We start from the raw sequence: 18,715 nt of genomic DNA on the forward strand, positions 1-18,715 counted from the left end.
CACACATTCACACACAGACACATACAGCACACATTCACACACAGACACATACAGCACACATTCACACACAGACACATACAGCACACATTCACACACAGACACATACAGCACACATTCACACACAGACACATACAGCCCACATTCACACACAGACACATACAGCCCACATTCACACACAGACACATACAGCCCACATTCACACACAGACACATACAGCCCACATTCACACACAGACACATACAGCACACATTCACACACAGACACATACAGCCCACATTCACACACAGACACATACAGCCCACATTCACACACAGACACATACAGCACACATTCACACACAGACACATACAGCACACATTCACACACAGACACATACAGCCCACATTCACACACAGACACATACAGCCCACATTCACACACAGACACATACAGCCCACATTCACACACAGACACATACAGCCCACATTCACACACAGACACATACAGCCCACATTCACACACAGACACATACAGTACACATTCACACACAGACACATACAGCCCACATTCACACACAGACACATACAGCACACATTCACACACAGACACATACAGCCCACATTCACACACAGACACATACAGCCCACATTCACACACAGACACATACAGCCCACATTCACACACAAACACATACAGCCCACATTCACACACAGACACATACAGCCCACATTCACACACAGACACATACAGTACACATTCACACACAGACACATACAGCCCACATTCACACACAGACACATACAGCACACATTCACACACAGACACATACAGCCCACATTCACACACAGACACATACAGCACACATTCACACACAGACACATACACAGACAAACATTGCAGACGAGTGTATATCTTGATGTTGGGGCACCGCACCACCGGCGGTTGGTACGTAAATGGCAGTGGATAAATCCATTCCAGATGATGTGTAAAGATCATAATTATGACACACTCACACAGATGGGCTCCACAAGCCAAACAAACACACACTCACACAGATGGGCTCCACAAGCCAAACAAACACACACTCACACTCACACACACACAGTACAGATGAGCTCCAAATACACCCACCCTGGGAAACGGTGAATTCCCCAAACCACAGAGTGCATGAGAGGGAGAGGGGAGTGGGGAGTCATGGGAAACAGAGGCACAGGATGCGTGCAGCTGCAGTGAACGGGACCAGGCCGGAGTAAAAACAGACAGAACGACGGCACAGAACAAAGCCGGAGAGAGAGTGAACACACCCTCGTCTATGGAGGAGGATGGATGACAACATCTCATGGTTCAAAGGCTGGTTGGTCTGAGTTATACACACTGTGGGTAAGGGGAGAGAGCCACACACTGCGGTGGTGGAGCAGAGAGGGAAGCCTGGGGTGAGAGGTCACTCACAGCTCCTACGTTTTCTATGATTGACACACTTTGGGAAAACGCAAATATGACACGTGCAAGCACACTCACAAAACCCAAATCAGAGGTATAAGTGTCAGGGCCTCTGGGTTATGGGGGATGCCCATGTCTACCCCAACTCTGGGGCCTGGAAACGGTGACGAGGGGGAGGAGGGAAGGAAAGGAGGGAGGAGTGGAGTGGAACGAGGAAGGGTGGTAAACCCAGTCTGCATCAAGGCGCGAAGGTATCTGGAAGTTTTCATTTTTTATGATCTGGGAAAACCAGAGTGGAGGGTTGGGTGACTGGCTGGGTGACTGGCTGGGGGACTGGCTTGAGGGTTGGGTGACTGGCTGGGGGAGGGCGCAAAGCGACTTTGGAAATTTCCACCCATTTGGCTGAGTTTACTGACGTATGTGAGAAAATCAAAAGGTTACAAATCACGTCAAACACTCCTGGACTCATGTGTGGTCACTATAATTACTTTGTGTTTCCTGCATTGTGAAACGGATTTGTTCCTGAGGTTCTCCAATTAGTCATAATCAACTCATGGATTCATATAACTACTGAACAAACATAAATGCAACATGTAAAGTGTTGGTCCCATGTTTCATGAGCTGAAATAAAAGATCCCAGAAATCTTGCACAAAAAGCTAATTTCTCTCAAATTTTGTTCACAAATTTGTTTAAATGCCTGATAGTGAGCATTCCTCATTTGCCAAGATAATCCATCCACCTGACATGTAGAGATGGTAGTTGGTAGAGATGGTAGAGATGGCGTACACATCACGGACAAACTGAATTGGTCCACCCACACAGACAGCGTTGTGAAGAAGGCGCAGCGTTGTGAAGGAGGTGGAAGAAATTCTGCTTGTCACCAAAAGCACTCACAAACTTCTACAGATGCACAATCGAGAGCATCCTGTCGGGCTGTATCACTGCCTGGTACGGCAACTGCTCCGCCCACAACCATAAGGCTCCCCAGAGGGTAGTGAGGTCTGCACAACGCATCACTGGGGGCAAACTACCTGCCCTCCAGGACACCTACACCACCTGATGTCACAGGAAGGCCATAAAGATCATCAAGGACAACAACCACCCGAGCCACTGCCTGTTCACCCCGCTATCATCCAGAAGGCGAGTTCAGTACAGGTGCATCAAAGCTGGGACTGAGAGACTGAAAAACAGCTTCTATCTCAAGGCCATCAGACTGTTAAACAGCCATCACTAACATTGAGTGGCTGCTGCCAACATACTGACTCAACTCCAGTCACTTTAATAATGGAAATTGATGGAAATTGATGTAAAAAATCTAGCACTAACCACTTTAAACAATGCCACTTAATATAATGTTTACATACCCTACATTACTCATCTCATATGTGTATAAATATACTGTACTCTATATCATCTACTGCATCCTTATGTAATACATGTATCACTAGCCACTTTAAACTATGCCACTTTGTTTACATACCCTACATTACTCATCTCATATGTATATACTGTATTTGATACTATCTACTGCATCTTGCCTATGCCGTTCTGTACCATCACTCATTCATATATCTTTATGTACATATTCTTTATCCCTTTACACTTGTGTGTATAAGGTAGTATTTGTGGAATTGTTAGGTTAGATTACTTGTTGGTTATTACTGCATTGTCGGAACTAGAAGCACAAGCATTTCGCTACACTCGCATTATCATCTGCTAACCATGTGTATGTGACAAATACAATTTCATTTCATTTGTGTGGCATATCAAGAAGCTGATTAAACAACATGAACATTACACAGGTGCACCTTGTGCTGGTGACAATAAAAGGCCACTCTAAAATGTTCAGTTTTGTCACACAACATAATGCCACAGATGTCTCAAGTTTTGAGGGAGTGTGCAAATGGCATGCTGACTGCAGGAATGTCCACCAGAGCTGTTGCCAGAGAATTTAATGTTCATTTATCTATCATAAACTGCCTCCAACGTTGTTTTAGAGAATTTGGCAGTACGTCCAACCAGCCTCACAACCGCAGACCACGTGTACCCACGCCAGCCCAGGACCTCCACATCTGGCACCCTCATCTGTGGGATCGTCTGAGACCAGCCACCCAGAAAGCTGATGAAACTGTGGGTTTGCAAAACGAAGAATTGTCAGAAACCATCTCAGGGAAGCTCATCTGTGTGCATGTTGTCCTCACCAAGGTCTTGACCTGACTGCAGTTCGGGATCGTAACTGACTTCAGTGGGCAAATGCTCACCTTCGATGGCCACTGGTACGCTGGAGAAGTGTGCTCTTCACGGATGAATGCCGGTTTCACCTGTACAAGGCAGATGGCAGATAGTGTGACGTTGTGTGTTTGAGCTGTTTGCTGATGTCAACGTTGTGAACAGAGTGCCCCATGGTGGCAGTGGGGTTATGGTATGGGCAGGTATAAGTTACTGTCAACAAAAACGATTGTATTTTATCTATGGCAATTTGAATGCACAGAGATCCCGTGATGAGATCCTGAGGCCCGTTGTCGTGCCATTCATCCACTGCCATCACCTCATTCAGCATGATAATGCACGGCCCCATGTCGCAAGGTTCTGTACACAATTCCTGGAAGCTGAAAATATCCAAATTCTTCCATGGCCTGCATACTCACTAGACATGTCACCCATTGAGCATGTTTGGGATGCTCTGGATCGACGTGTACGACAGCGTGCTCCAGTTCCCGCCAATATCCAGCAACTTTGCACAGCCACTGAAGAGGAGTGGGACAACATTCCACAGGCTAGAATCAACAGCCTGATCAACTCAATGTGAAGGAGATGTGTGAGGCAAATGGTGGTCACACCAGATACTGACTGGTTTTCTGATCCACACCCCTACCTTTATTTCAAGGTTTCTGTGACCAACAGATGCATATCTGTATTCCCAGTCATGTGAAATACATAGAATAGGGCCTAATGAATTTATTTAAATTGACTGATATCCTTATATGAACGGTAACTCAGTAAATTCTTTGAAGTAGTTGCATGCTGCGTTTCTATTTTTGTTCAGTTTACTATTAGTCATAATCAACACACGGACTGCATCTATCTAGTATAACTAGTATTTCTTATCTAGTTTGACAGTTTGTGGGCCTACATCGTTGCTTGCTGAATAACAATGTCCTGTAGTATACTGTATCTATACGACCCTGTTCTAGCTTGGGAACTGCTGTCACCCCTCCCCTATTCTTGTTTTGAAAAACCTCTCCATCCAACCAGAGCCACCTCTCTACACAAGCTGCTTGACTGAGCGTATATATATATATATATATATATATATATATATATATATATATATATATATATATATATATATATATATATATATATATATATCTACCTTGTCCCCTCCTTCCCTTCCCTCCTCCCCCCACACTCATCACACCACTCGCTCTCGCCTGATTGACTGTGTGAGACAAATTAGGCTTCTGAAATGATCAACAAATTTGACAGGTGAGTAAAATGACCATCTGTTTTTGTTGTATTCATTGTTTAATGAGTTGAGAAAAGGTATATGATATAATATCACATGACGGGATCAACTGATGCATGGTACATTTTTCAAACGACTCCCTGCCAATTGGTGATTGCTGTCCTATTTATTATTGATGATGCTTTATGAAACCACTCCTGTCATCTTTCTCTTATGCAGGACAATCAGAAGTTTCAGTGATGATGACAACAATGTATTGAATAGCTTTCGCTAGTTTCACTGAAAGCTCTCTGATTCAAACTGAGACTGAGAGAACCAGGGCCAGTTTGTTAGACACCAGTTCATTGACAGACGGTTAACCAAACCTGTGGTTTTGTTAAAGAAGAAGAGGAAAGTGTTGAGTAGTTAGTGCAGTCCTCATAACCAGAATATATGGCTTTTCCACATCAGAGAAGACACTGCAGGGGCAGAGGAGGGGAAAGCAATAGTAGTGGCTATAACCATTCACCTTAAGCCTCAGTGTGCTTATGAATTTTTATTTGCCAGCATCTCTAATACGTATTTAAGTGAAACCTACTTTCTGTCTCAGTGTTCTGTTGGCCCAGAAGAAGTTTATCTACCACTATAAGAACATGCGCTGGGCCAAGGGCCGACACGAAACCTACCTGTGCTTCGTGGTCAAGAGGCGGGTGGGACCAAACTCACTCTCCTTCGACTTTGGACACCTGCGCAACCGGTCCGGCTGTCATGTTGAGGTGAGGGAGGGTAGAAGAGAGGAGATGAGAGAGGAGAGAGGGGAGAGAGAGGGAGAGAGAGGGAGAGAGAGGAGAGAGAGGGAGAGGAGGAAACAGAGGAAAGGGGTAAAAGACATGCAACAAATCTCATCATCTGTCATTTGCTCCAGTTTCTCTCCTTCTTTCCGTCTTCATATAATTTCCTATCTCTTCCATTTTCTTTCTTTCCTTCCCCTGTCTTCATCACTCTCTTCCCCGTCATTCTACTCTACACTCTCTCTGTCCAAGCATTACCTCTCCTTTCTCTCTATCTACATATTCCTTCCTCAAACATTCCCATCTCTCTCTCTTCCTCACCTATCTCCATCACTATCATTCCCCACCCGTCTACCTTCCTCACCTATCTCCATCACTGTCTCTCCCTCATTCCTCATCCGTCTACCTTCCTCACCTATCTCCATGACTATCTCTCCCTCATTCCTCACCCGTCTACCTTCCTCACCTATCTCCATGACTATCTCTCCCTCATTCCTCACCCGTCTACCTTCCTCACCTATCTCCATCCCTATCTCTCCCTCATTCCTCACCCATCTATCTTTCTCACCTATCTCCATCACTATCTCTCCCTCATTCCTCACCCATCTACCTTCCTCACCTATCTCCATCCCTATCTCTCCCTCATTCCTCACCCGTCTACCTTCCTCACCTATGTCCATCCCATTCTCTCCCTCATTCCTCACCCGTCTACCTTCCTCACCTATCTCCATCCCTATCTCTCCCTCATTCCTCACCCGTCTACCTTTCTCACCTATCTCCATCACTATCTCTCCCTCATTCCCCACCCGTCTACCTTCCTCACCTATCTCCATCACTGTCTCTCCCTCATTCCTCATCCGTCTACCTTCCTCACCTATCTCCATGACTATCTCTCCCTCATTCCTCACCCGTCTACCTTCCTCACCTATCTCCATGACTATCTCTCCCTCATTCCTCACCCGTCTACCTTCCTCACCTATCTCCATCCCTATCTCTCCCTCATTCCTCACCCGTCTACCTTTCTCACCTATCTCCATCACTATCTCTCCCTCATTCCCCACCCGTCTACCTTCCTCACCTATCTCCATCACTGTCTCTCCCTCATTCCTCATCCGTCTACCTTCCTCACCTATCTCCATGACTATCTCTCCCTCATTCCTCACCCGTCTACCTTCCTCACCTATCTCCATGACTATCTCTCCCTCATTCCTCACCCGTCTACCTTCCTCACCTATCTCCATGACTATCTCTCCCTCATTCCTCACCCGTCTACCTTCCTCACCTATCTCCATCCCTATCTCTCCCTCATTCCTCACCCGTCTACCTTTCTCACCTATCTCCATCACTATCTCTCCCTCATTCCTCACCCATCTACCTTCCTCACCTATCTCCATCCCTATCTCTCCCTCATTCCTCACCCGTCTACCTTCCTCACCTATGTCCATCCCATTCTCTCCCTCATTCCTCACCCGTCTACCTTCCTCACCTATCTCCATCCCTATCTCTCTCTCATTCCTCACCCCTCTACCTTCCTCACCTATCTCCATCACTATCTCTCCCTCATTCCTCACCCGTCTACCTTCCTCACCTATCTCCATCACTATCTCTCCCTCATTCCTCACCCCTCTCCCTTTCTCACCTATCTCCATCACTATCTCTCCCTCATTCCTCACCCCTCTCCCTTTCTCACCTATCTCCATGACTATCTCTCCCTCATTCCTCACCCGTCTACCTTCCTCACCTATCTCCATCACTATCTCTCCCTCATTCCTCACCCCTCTCCCTTTCTCACCTATCTCCATCACTATCTCTCCCCCATTCCTCACCCTTCTCCCTTTCTCACACACCTCCACCACTCTATTCCCCCCCCAGCTGCTGTTCCTGCGCCTCCTGGAAGCAGGCGCTCTGTGTCCAGGCCTGTGGGGTTATGGAGCTCCAGACAGTGTGGGACTGTGTTACTCAGTCACCTGGTTCTGTTCCTGGTCCCCCTGCTCAGACTGCTCCTACAGGCTGGCCCAGTTCCTCAGCCAGACACCCAACCTCCGCCTCAGGATCTACGTCTCCAGGCTCTACTTCTGTGACCCGGAGGACAGCAGTGCGAGAGAGGGTCTCCGCATGCTGCAGAGAGCCGGGGTGCAGATCACTGTCATGATCTATGAAGGTAGAGAGGGTGTGTGTGAGTGTGTGGGTGTGTGAGTACGTCTCTCATTATAATTCTGTCTTTTCCCTGTAGACTATTTCTACTGTTGGCAGACCTTTGTAGCTTGCAGACAGCGTGTGTTTAAGGCCTGGGACGGACTGCATCAGAACTCTGTTCAACTGGCCAGGAAACTTAACGACATCCTCCAGGTAGGGCACACACACACACACACGCACACACGCACGCACACACGCACACACACACACACACACACACACACACACACACACACACACACACACACACACACACACACACACACACACACACACACACACACACACACACACACACACACACACACACACACACACACACACACACACACACACACACACACACACACTGTATCCTTGAGTTAGTAGGCTAATATTATTTACTGATTTTTATTTCAGCCTGGTGAAGCAGAAGATTGGGGAGATGCTTTCGAGCTACTTGGACTGTGATTCACCTCTATCCCTGTCATATTCGCTGATATGGAGCTATATTATTTCTGCTCCTCCCACTGGTGCTACCTGTCAGTGTTATACTGTAAAGATCACTTTAATCTATCATTGTAAAGTAAATAATAACTGAAATTGGTCATCTGTACAACTCAATAATGTGTTTATATACTGTTATTTAATCCATGGGATTTACATTTTTACCCTTTGTAACATTATTACTGTTTTGTAACACATCCATTAAATCATTCCCTCCAACTGTGATTGAGTCGTTTTGTGTTGACATTATCCTATCCTCTATTTACATTTGACCAGCTCTTTATCTCTCACATAGCCAACAATAAACAACCAAATAAAGTTTAGGCTAATTGATTACAATGATCTCTAATCTATCTCTGACAATGGTTGATTCATCTGGATGAATGACATTAGAAGTGGATATGAACGCTTCATGTGCGCAAATACACAGTGTATTACGCTCTCGCACCCGTTAACGTGCACGATCACCACACACCGATTGAATTAAAGTCAAGATGGCGACCGAGGGCGAATACGAGTCGATCCTGTGTGTGAAACCTGACGTCAACGTTTACCGAATCCCGCCGCGGGCATCGAACCGGGGAGTCAGGTAAGAGACCCGGTTCCGTCACCATCAACCGGTGACCTTGCCCTGGTCTGACTCCAGCATCCATTGTTTGATGCGGCGATATATAAACGTTCCCATAGGCAAAGCGCTTGTCCCCACATCAAGGCAATGCATAGCCCATATAAAGGCTATAATGGTCGTCTCTGTCGCCTTTGCAGTGCGCAATAGCTTTTTCTAAGGTGGTTTACTAGGCAAACTGGTTGGGGAGGAATAGTCTACCACCAGATGTCAAGGTTGTGCGTAGTGGGATGGATCGGGAGAATACACCTGTCATTATTGATGTCCACCTGTCGGTATCAGACAATGACACTGAATCCTGTTTTCAGTGCGAAAACGTGACCGTGTCGTGTGCCCTTTTTACAGAATGCGCTTTGACTGCCTTCTGCTTTGAGGCGAATGTTTAGTGAAGGGCTTTTGCGGGTACTACGGTATTTAAAGGTCTAGAGGATTAGGTGAGATTTTTACTCCCTCTGAGGATTATCTGGGCATTTTCTCTGTTGTCGCCTATCCTGTTACTTTCTGAACAGGGTTCGTTAAAGGATCTCTTGTTGACAGTGACTTCTGTCCTGTTAGGGTACAGTCTACGTTTGGCAGTGTGTGTGACTATATTGCATTTACCCATTTGTTCATTGGCTGGTGTTTTAACATGATCCAGTCTATCTCCATGCTGACTGGACAGCGCTCCATACTGTATCTGTCTCCTGGGAGCTGATTGGCTGACCACCAGTAACGTGCCATGACCACGCACAAAGCTGAGTCTGTTGTGTGATGTAGTGAGTAATAATAATGAGGGGGTATTCCACCCCAGGTCTGGTGAACTGCCAGCCCAGTCACCAGCTCAATCACCAGCTCAGTCACCAGCCCAGTCACCAGCCCAGTCACCAGCTCAGTCACCAGCTCAGTCACCAGCCCAGTCACCAGCTCAGTCACCAGCTCAGTCACCAGCTCAGTCACCAGCCCAGTCACCAGCCCAGTCACCAGCCCAGTCACCAGCTCAGTCACCAGCCCAGTCACCAGCCCAGTCACCAGCTCAGTCACCAGCTCAGTCACCAGCCCAGTCACCAGCCCAGTCACCAGCCCAGTCACCAGCTCAGTCACCAGCTCAGTCACCAGCTCAGTCACCAGCCCAGTCACCAGCCCAGTCACCAGCCCAGTCACCAGCTCAGTCACCAGCCCAGTCACCAGCCCAGTCACCAGCTCAGTCACCAGCCCAGTCACCAGCTCAGTCACCAGCTCAGTCACCAGCCCAGTCACCAGCCCAGTCACCAGCCCAGTCACCAGCTCAGTCACCAGCCCAGTCACCAGCCCAGTCACCAGCTCAGTCACCAGATCAGTCACCAGCTCAGTCACCAGCCCAGTCACCAGCTCAGTCACCAGCTCAGTCACCAGCCCAGTCACCAGCTCAGTCACCAGCCCAGTCACCAGCTCAGTCACCAGCCCAGTCACCAGCTCAGTCACCAGCCCAGACACTCTCATTTCAGTAGCAAAGTGTGGTGGTTGGCTATCAACATGGTCTCCCTCTTTCTAACACACACACACCTATGCAGTCAGTCTCATCTCTGATTGGCAGTCTGTGTCTCCCTCAGGGCTGCGGATTGGAAGCTGGACGCCCCTGATTGGACAGGCCGCATGAGAGTGACGGCTCGGGGAAAAGTGGCTTTCATCAAACTGGAGGACAAGATCTCTGGTGAGAGGCCAAATCGTCCCCTAGCCCCTAGCCCAGGGTTACCCAATAGGCGGCCTGCAGGCCAAATCGTCCCCTAGCCCCTAGCCTCTAGCCCAGGGTTACCCAATAGGCGGCCTGCAGGCCAAATCGTCCCCTAGCCCCTAGCCCAGGGTTACCCAATAGGCGGCCTGCAGGCCAAATCGTCCCCTAGCCCCTAGCCCAGGGTTACCCAATAGGCGGCCTGCAGGCCAAATCGTCCCCTAGCCCCTAGCCCCTAGCCCAGGGTTACCCAATAGGCGGCCTGCAGGCCAAATCGTCCCCTAGCCCCTAGCCCCTAGCCCAGGGTTACCCAATAGGCGGCCTGCAGGCCACATCGTCCCCTAGCCCCTAGCCCCTAGCCCAGGGTTACCCAATAGGCGGCCTGCAGGCCAAATCGTCCCCTAGCCCCTAGCCCAGGGTTACCCAATAGGCGGCCTGCAGGCCAAATCGTCCCCTAGCCCCTAGCCCAGGGTTACCCAATAGGCGGCCTGCAGGCCAAATTGTCCCCTAGCTCCTAGCCCCTAGCCCAGGGTTACCCAATAGGCGGCCTGCAGGCCAAATTGTCCCCTAGCCCCTAGCCCAGGGTTACCCAATAGGCGGCCTGCAGGCCAAATCGTCCCCTAGCCCCTAGCCCTTAGCCCCTAGCGCAGGGTTACCCAATAGGCGGCCTGCAGGCCAAATCGTCCCCTAGCCCCTAGCCCCTAGCCCAGGGTTACCCAATAGGCGGCCTGCAGGCCAAATCATCCCCTAGCCCCTAGCCCCTAGCCCAGGGTTACCCAATAGGCGGCCTGCAGGCCAAATCGTCCCCTAGCCCCTAGCCTCTAGCCCATAGCCCCTAGCCCAGGGTTACCCAATAGGCGGCCTGCAGGCCAAATTTTATTTGGTCCCACAAGTTTTACATTTTTACAAATAATTATTTTTGTTCTTGGACATAAAGGACTGTAAAATCACCAGGAAATGCTCAAAGTCATTTTAATGTAGGAAATCTGTTCCCAAGTATTCTCACGCATAAATAGAGAGGCATATATGATCATATCCCAATGTAATCAAGGTTTGAAATGATTCTGTTTTTGTCAAATACTATATCTGTTTCTTGCAGTCAATTTCCAGTGTACAAATAATTTATAACTATGTTCCAGAGCATCCGCTCAAGGAAAAATTGGCCCACTGCTGAATGTAATTGGGAACTCCTACCCTAGCCCCTAGCCCACCTCAAGGCACTTCTAGTCAGAAGATCATCGTGCCCAATTCCAAATGGTCCCCTGGGCACTTCTTGTTGATCTGAAAGGACTATGTTAACTTCTCCACCTTGCTCTCTGACTCTTGACTCGAACCGTTAGTTATAATGCCTGAGTTCTAATTTCCCTCCGTCTCTGCAGGGGAGCTGTTTGCACAGGCACCAGTGGACGAGTACCCTGGCATCGCCATAGAAACCGTCAGTGACTCCAGTCGGTACTTTGTGCTTCGGATCCAGGATGAGAGTGGTGGGTTGTTGGTTGTCATCACTAGTCACCATCTGGCCAAATTAGAAAGAAGTATCACACACTACTTCCCCACATTTTCTATTAGCAGTTATTATACTGAACAAAAATATAAACGCAACATGTAAAGTTTTGTTCCCATGTTTCATGAGCTGAAATAAAAGATCCCAGAAATGTTCCATACGCCCAAAAATCTTATTTATCAAAAGAAAAATGTCACATATTTGTTGACATTCCTTTTAGTGAGCATATCTCCTTTGCCAAGATGATCCATCCACCTGACAGGTGCAGCATATCAAGAAGCTGATTAAACAGAATCGACATTACCTTGAGCTGGTGACAATAAAATGTCACTCTAAAATTGTCAGTTTTGTCACACAACACAATGCCACAGATGTCTCAAGTTTTGAGGGAGTGTGCAATTGGCATGCTGACTGCGGGAATGTCCATCAGAGCTGTTGCCAGAATGTAATGTTTATTTCTCTACCATAAGCCGTCTCCAACTTTGTTTTAGAGGATTTGGCAGTACATCCAACCCCCCTCACAACCTCAGTCCATGTTTAACCAGTCCAGACCAGGACATCCACATCTGGCTCCTTCACCTGCGGGATCGTCTGAGACCAGCCACCCGGACAGCTGATGAAACTGAGGAGTATTTCTGTCTGTACTAAAGCCCTTTTTTGGGGAAAAACTTATTCTGATTGGCTGGACCTGGCACCACAGTGGGTGGGCTTGGCTCCCAAGTGGGTGAGCCTATGTCCTCCCAGGCCCATCCATGGCTGGACCTGGCACCACAGTGGGTGGGCTTGGCTCCCAAGTGGGTGAGCCTATGTCCTCCCAGGCCCATCCATGGCTGGACCTGGCACCACAGTGGGTGGGCTTGGATCCCCAGTAGGTGATCCTATGTCCTCCCAGGCCCATCCATGGCTGGACCTGGCACCACAGTGGGTGGGCTTGGATCCCCAGTATGTGAGCCTATGTCCTCCCAGGCCCATCCATGGCTGGACCTGGCACCACAGTGGGTGGGCTTGGCTCCCAAGTGGGTGAGCCTATGTCCTCCCAGGCCCATCCATGGCTGGACCTGGCACCACAGTGGGTGAGCCTATGTCCTCCCAGGCCCATCCATGGCTGGACCTGGCACCACAGTGGGTGGGCTTGGCTCCCAAGTGGGTGAGCCTATGTCCTCCCAGGCCCATCCATGGCTGGACCTGGCACCACAGTGGGTGGGCTTGGATCCCCAGTAGGTGAGCCTATGTCCTCCCAGGCCCATCCATGGCTGGACCTGGCACCACAGTGGGTGGGCTTGGATCCCCAGTAGGTGAGCCTATGTCCTCCCAGGCCCATCCATGGCTGGACCTGGCACCACAGTGGGTGGGCTTGGATCCCCAGTAGGTGAGCCTATGTCCTCCCAGGCCCATCCATGGCTGGACCTGGCACCACAGTGGGTGGGCTTGGCTCCCCAGTAGGTGGGCCTATGTCCTCCCAGGCCCATCCATGGCTGGACCTGGCACCACAGTGGGTGGGCCAGCCTCCCCAGTAGGTGGGCCTATGTCCTCCCAGGCCCATCCATGGCTGGACCTGGCACCACAGTGGGTGGGCTTGGCTCCCCAGTAGGTGAACCTATGTCCTCCCAGGCCCATCCATGGCTGGACCTGGCACCACAGTGGGTGGGCTTGGCTCCCCAGTAGGTGAACCTATGTCCTCCCAGGCCCATCCATGGCTGGACCCCTGCCCAATCATGTGAAATCCATAGATCAGGGGATAATTCGTTTATTTCAATTGACTGATTTCCTTACATGAACTGTAACTCAGTAAAATAGTTGAAATTGTTACATATTGCGTTTATATTTTTGTTCAGTATAATAGTAGTAGTAGTAGTAGTAGTAGTAGTAGTAGTAGTAGTAGTAGTAGTAGTAGTAGTAGTAGTAGTAGTAGTAGTAGTAGTATACCACAGTAATAACAAGGATTGTTTTGGATCATTTGAGTGTGTAGTATGAAACAGTATTCTACTACAGCATTTGGAGTACACAATCAGTTGTTTCTCACTGTGCTATGTCTCTGTATTAGGATCAGTGTGTGTACGAAGTGATTTGATTTGTAATTTACATTGGTATGTTCTTCTTTGGCCCCTGTCTCTCAGGTCGCAGTGCGTTCATAGGCATCGGGTTCGGGGACAGAGGAGACTCGTTTGACTTCAACGTGGCGCTGCAGGACCACTTCAAGTGTGTTGCTCTTACAGCTGTCACAACAGAGATAAAACATCATAACATTTGCAAAACAAGTGCAGCTCATAGCTAGAATGTTGACTTCTAACTGATATGAATTAGTAATAGCCTGTCATCTGTTTCACTATATAACTCTCGATTAAATTCAAAGGGGCTGGAAAACATATGTTTATATTACCAAAGCAAGTGAAATAAACAATCACAAATTAACAGCAAACATTATGCACATAACATTTTTCAAAAGAATAAAGACGCTTGAAATGTTATTTCTAGCTATATCTCTCTGCCCCTTATATATCTATTTCTCTCTCTCTCTCTCTCTCTCTCTCTCTCTCTCTCTCTCTCTCTCTCTCTCTCTCTCTCTCTCTCTCTCTCTCTCTCTCTCTCTCTCTCTCTCTCTCTCGCTCTCTCTCTCTCTCGCTCTCTCTCTCCCTATCCCTACCTCCTCTATCTCTCTCTCTCTACCTACCTCTCTCTCTCTCTCTCTCTCTCTCTCTCTCTCTCTCTCTCTCTCTCTCTCTCTCTCTCTCTACCTACCTACCTACCTACCTACCTACCTACCTACCTACCTCTCTCTCTCTCTCTCTCTCTCTCTCTCTCTCTCTCTCTCTCTCTCTCTCTCTCTCTCTCTCTCTCTCTCTCTCTCTACCTACCTACCTACCTACCTACCTACCTACCTACCTACCTACCTACCTACCTACCTACCTACCTACCTACCTACCTACCTACCTACCTACCTACCTACCTACCTACCTACCTCTCTCCTCTCCTCTCTCTCTCTCTCTCTCTCTCTCTCTACCTCCTCTCTCTCTCTCTCTCTCTCTTTCTACCTACCTACCCCTCTCTCTCTCTCTACCTACCTACCTCTCTCTCTCTCTCTCTACCTACCTCTCTCTCTCTCTCTCTCTCTCTCTCTCTCTCTCTCTCTCTCTCTCCTCCCTACCTACCTACCTCTGTCTCTCTCTCTCTCTCTCTTTCTACCTACCTACCTCTCTCTCTCTCTCTCTTTCTCTCTCTCTACCTACCTACCTACTCTCTCTCTCTCTCTCTCTCTCTCTCTCTCTCTCTCTCTCTCTCTACCTACCCCTCTCTCTCTCTCTCTCTCTCTCTCCCTCTCTCTCTTTCTCCCTACCTCTCTCTCTCTGTGTCTCTCTCTCTCTCTCTCTGTCTCTCTCTCAGGTGGGTGAAACAGGAGCTTGAGATCAGTAAGCAGTCTCAGACTCCAGACAACACTCCTAAACTGGACCTGGGTTTCAAAGAAGGACAGACCATCACTCTCAATATCGGGGTAACTTCCTCAACTCATACCCATAATACTCCTACCATGGTACCATCTGGTTAGTGCTTAACAACTAAAAAGCGAACATGCACGCTTGCACGCACATGTTGCAAAACCATGCTCTGTTTATAAGCTTTGTCAAGCTATCACTCAAACACCTATTCCTCTCTCCTTCCTTCTCACCCGTCACCCCTCTCTTTCTGTTCCTCTCTCAGCAAGGCAGAAAGAGAGACAAGTCCCGCCCCCAAAGCGCTGGTGGCTTTGGGCTCCTCCCTCCTCCCCCTGGCGGTGGTGGTGCCAAGATAGCCCCTCCCCCCATGTCAAGCTCCTCCAATGACAACGAAGGTTTATTCTCAGGGGGAGACTTATTCTCTGCGGGAAGTGACTCGTTTTCAGGGGGTAGTGACACATTTTCAGGAGGAAACAACACATTCTCAGCAGGAAGTGACATGTTCTCAGGGGGAAGTAACACAGGTAGGTGAACAGCATTTTGGGCCACGTTCAGCGAGGTGTAATGCTACTGGTTGTTTAGACAGATATACACTACATGACCAAAAGTATGTGGACACCTGCTTGTCGTACACCTCATTCCAAAATCATGGTCATTAATATGGAGTTGGTCCCCCCTTTGCTGCTATAACAGCCTCCACTTTTCTGGGAAGGCTTTCCACTAGATGTTGGAACATTACTGCAGGGACTTATTAGTGAGGTCAGGCACTGATGTTGGGCGATTAGACCTGGCTCGTGGTCGGCGTTCCTATTCATCCAAAAGGTGTTCGATGGGGTTGAGGTCAGGGCTCTGTGCAGGCCAGTCAAGTTCTTCCACACCGACCTCAACAAACCATTTCTGTATGGACCTCTCTTTGTGGACTGGGGCATTGTCATGCTGAAACAGGAAATGGCCTTCCGCAAACTGTTGCCACAAAGTTGGAAGCACAGGATTGTCTAGAATGTCATTGTATGCTGTAGTGTTAGGATTTCCCTTCACTGGAACGAAGGGGCCTAGCATGAGCCATGAAAAACAGCCCCAGACCTTTATTCCTCCTCCACCAAACTTGACAGTTGGCACTATGCATTGGAGCAGGTAGCGTTCTCCTGGCATCATTCGTCCGTCGGACTGCCAGATTGTGAAGTGTATTTGTCACTCTAGAGAATGCGTTTCCACTGCTCCAGAGTCCAATGGCAGCTAGCTTTACACCACTCCAGCCAACACTTGGCATTTTGCATGGTGATCTTGGTCTTGTGTGCAGCTGCTCGGCCATGGAAACCTATTTCATGAAGCTCCTGACGAACACTTCCTATTTCCTACCACCTGACAGGTGTGGCATATCAAAAAGCTGATTAATAAGCATGATCATTACACAGCTGTACCTTGTGCTGGCGACAATAAAAGGCCACTCTAAAATGTGCAGTTTTGTCACACAAAATGCCACAGATGTTTCAGGTTTTGAGGGAGTGTGGAATTGGCATGCTGACTGCAGGAATGTCCATCAGAGCTGTTACCAGAGAATTGAATGTTCATTTTTCTACCATAAGCCTTCCCCCATTGTTTTAGAGAATTTGGCAGTACGTCTAACCGGCCTCACAACCGCAGACCACGCATAAACACGCCAGCCCAGAACCTTCACATCCGGCTTCTTCACCTGCGGGGTCGTCTTAGACCAGCCACCTGGACAGCTGATGAAATTGAGCAGTATTTCTGTCTGTAATTAAGTCCTTTTGTGGGGAAAACTCTGATTGACTGGGCCTGGCTCCCAAGTGGGTGGGCCTATGTCCTCACAGGCCCACCTATGGTTGTGCCCCTGGCCTCTCATGTGAAATCCATAGATTAGGGCCTAATTTATTTATTTCAATTGACTGATTTCCATATATGATCTGTAACTCATTCAAATAATTGGAATTGCTGCATGTTGCATTTATAATTTTGTTCAGTATATATCAGCTCTGGCATGTAGATTAGGGGAGATTTCAGCTCCATACAAGACAATTCTATGTGCAACGTTCAGAGCGTTGTGTTCTCCTGAATGCAACCCTGTTTTTATATCGCTGCTTCTGATTCATCTGTTTGTTTATCTTGTTCGGTTACCCTAGTAACTGCTTTTTCTGTATAGCACTTTTTGCTACCATTGTTGAAGACTATTTTTACAGTTCCCCAAACCATGCTGTGAATTCATTTGACTGAAGGGAAAAAGTGTATGTTTTATATGCCACTGTGTAATTAGGTTAAGGATTGAATGGGGCCCTGCGTGTTTTGTTTTTTTAGTTTTATGAGCTAACCAAGAAAAAAGGCTATTGTCGTTAGAGTATGAATGTAGAGAAAGCAGTAGAGGGTGTGTATTGAAGGGTTTGATGTGTGTTGTCTCCATAGAGATCCTATTACATTAGTTTTCTCATTCCTAATTCTGTCATTGTTTCTCTGTTCACAGGCTGCTTGTTAGACCTGGACAGCAGTAACTCCAACTCTGTGGTGCAGCCGAACCCCAACCCTGCAGGCGGCTCGGACATGTGGGGAGACTTCTCTGCCCCAGAAAAGTAAGGGGAAAATCCTCTCTCTTTCATCCTTTTCTCTCTTCTTTCATTAATCTGTTCCCCCCATTAATGTTCACCTCTTTCCCCCATAATGCAGGTCAATGTCTCCTCTCGCCAACGATGATGGTTCCACCAACTGGCAGCAGTTCTGAGGCCGTCCCACAATCCCTTTCACTTGACCTTCACCTGACCTTTAACCCCTGACTAGAGGAGGATTCCAGCAGAGCACTGTATATTATCACCTCAACCTCAGTGTACTCTCTCTCTCTCTCTCTCTCTCTCTCTCTCTCTCTCTCTCTCTCTCTCTCTCTCTCTCTCTCTCTCTCTCTCTCTCTCTTCCCTTCTCTTTATTTTTCTCTCTCTCACCCCTCCCCTACTCTCTTCACCCCTCTCCTGGCTTCCTCTCCTTACCATCCTCTCCCTCTACATCTTTCCCTCTCAGCCCCAACTCTACACTCTCTCCCCCTCTGTCCCCCTTTTCTTGCCCTCTCCCTCTGTCTCTCTATCTATTGCAACAGAGTATTTATTTATTACTGAGGGAAAAGACT

At 48.2% G+C, this 18,715-nt stretch overlaps 2 protein-coding genes across 2 annotated transcripts; both read left to right on the forward strand.

Moving 5' to 3' along the window:
* The first annotated feature begins 4,812 nt into the window (after positions 1 to 4,812).
* LOC123998044 (single-stranded DNA cytosine deaminase-like) lies at positions 4,813 to 8,542 on the forward strand. Its single transcript, XM_046302878.1, has 5 exons — positions 4,813 to 4,909; positions 5,479 to 5,644; positions 7,532 to 7,820; positions 7,893 to 8,008; positions 8,255 to 8,542. The coding sequence occupies exons 1-5, from the start codon at positions 4,890 to 4,892 to the stop codon at positions 8,303 to 8,305; spliced, it is 642 nt and encodes a 213-aa protein (XP_046158834.1). The 5' UTR covers positions 4,813 to 4,889; the 3' UTR covers positions 8,306 to 8,542.
* Positions 8,543 to 8,797: 255 nt separating this feature from the next.
* Positions 8,798 to 18,495, forward strand: LOC123996789 (adaptin ear-binding coat-associated protein 1-like). Its single transcript, XM_046300490.1, has 8 exons — positions 8,798 to 8,930; positions 10,535 to 10,635; positions 12,033 to 12,137; positions 14,275 to 14,356; positions 15,539 to 15,647; positions 15,854 to 16,112; positions 18,065 to 18,170; positions 18,265 to 18,495. The coding sequence occupies exons 1-8, from the start codon at positions 8,836 to 8,838 to the stop codon at positions 18,317 to 18,319; spliced, it is 912 nt and encodes a 303-aa protein (XP_046156446.1). The 5' UTR covers positions 8,798 to 8,835; the 3' UTR covers positions 18,320 to 18,495.
* The last annotated feature ends 220 nt before the right edge of the window (positions 18,496 to 18,715 follow it).

Source organism: Oncorhynchus gorbuscha, linkage group LG15 (genome assembly GCF_021184085.1).
Source record: "Oncorhynchus gorbuscha isolate QuinsamMale2020 ecotype Even-year linkage group LG15, OgorEven_v1.0, whole genome shotgun sequence".
In the NCBI taxonomy this organism is placed as follows: domain Eukaryota; kingdom Metazoa; phylum Chordata; class Actinopteri; order Salmoniformes; family Salmonidae; genus Oncorhynchus; species Oncorhynchus gorbuscha.